The following is a 1,164-nucleotide window of genomic DNA, read 5'->3' on the forward strand; positions in this document are numbered from 1 at the left end:
CCTCCCCTCCTCTTAAGAGCCTTCCGCCCCTCCTCCCGCCCTTTGCTCGCGCGCACCTTGCCGAGCGAGTCGGTCAGCTCTCGCAGCTTCTCGTGCACAGTCTCGAGCTGGGCGAGGAGCTCCTCCCGCAGGCGGGCGAGCATCGCCTCCACCGACGCCCGCACGCCCTCGAGTCCCGCCTTCAGCTGGCTCCCCGAGACCCAACCCACCCGCTCCCACCCGAACGTGTAGATTGCGAGGCCGAGCCCGCCCACCGCGGCGCCAAAGACGACGACGGCGGTGCGCGAGCCCGACTGCGCCCGCACGCTGCGGTCGAGAGCGGCGACCGCCGCCTGCGTCGCCGCCACCGACGATGCGATCTCTGGATTCGGCGGCGGCGGCGGCGCTGACCGGCCCGTGAGCGCGCCAAAGAGGCGCTGCGGCAGGTCCGGGATGGCGCTCGAGAGCCAGCCGCTCGCTCCGTCGGAGCCGGAGCCGGAGGACGTGGCGACCGCGGCGCCGGCGCCGCCCAAAGCGAGACCCGCCCGTGCGCGAGCAGACATTGGTAGCGAGACCCAAGACCCAAAGCGACGCCCACCGAGCGCGTGAGAAAAGAATTTTACTACCCGGCTCGTGCAGCGCTGGAACAGGCCGAGCTCATAGGGCGCCGAGCTCGCCAGCTGCAGCCCTGCAGTTCTCGATACTGAGCCCTCCTCCCGACCCGCTCTTGATGTCCATCCGGTCCGCGCCGTCCAGCTGGGCGACGCCGTCGCGTACGAGCCGGCCTCGACGCGCTCGCGGCTGCCGCGGCGGCCTCGGAGGCGCGCTCGGCGAGCGGCCGCGCTCGGCGGTGCTCCTGCTGCTGCCGTGCCGCCGAGCGGCGTCGAGGCTCCAGAGAGGCGATGCCAGTGACCGGCCGCGTCGGAGGCCTCGCTCCGGTCAAGTTCCTCGCGCTCTCTCCACCTCTCTCGCCGCAGTTGCGTAGGCGACAAAATGAGCTCGCTCGCGAAAATCACAAACAGTTGGAGTGGGAAGGGGTGCTGGGCCCGAGCCTGCTTGACACTGCGGACACGGTCCGTCTGCGTCATTCCCCCCAGGCTGATTCGCCGTCTCGTACTTCCTCGCGCTTTTTCTCACCCTTGCCCAGAAGCTTCCCACGCCAAAATGCGGCGCGATGCAGTCCTG

At 70.3% G+C, this 1,164-nt stretch overlaps 1 protein-coding gene across 1 annotated transcript; it reads right to left on the minus strand.

The window, feature by feature from the left end:
* Window positions 1–56: 56 nt before the first annotated feature.
* Window positions 57–542, minus strand: EMIHUDRAFT_254533 (hypothetical protein; the record flags this gene model as incomplete). Its single annotated transcript, XM_005778335.1, has 1 exon — window positions 57–542. A coding segment is annotated over one exon (486 nt), but the record flags the coding sequence as incomplete, so codon positions are not given.
* Window positions 543–1,164: the final 622 nt, after the last annotated feature.

Source organism: Emiliania huxleyi, assembly GCF_000372725.1.
Source record: "Emiliania huxleyi CCMP1516 unplaced genomic scaffold EMIHUscaffold_2470, whole genome shotgun sequence".
Taxonomy (NCBI): Eukaryota; Haptophyta; order Isochrysidales; family Noelaerhabdaceae; genus Emiliania; species Emiliania huxleyi.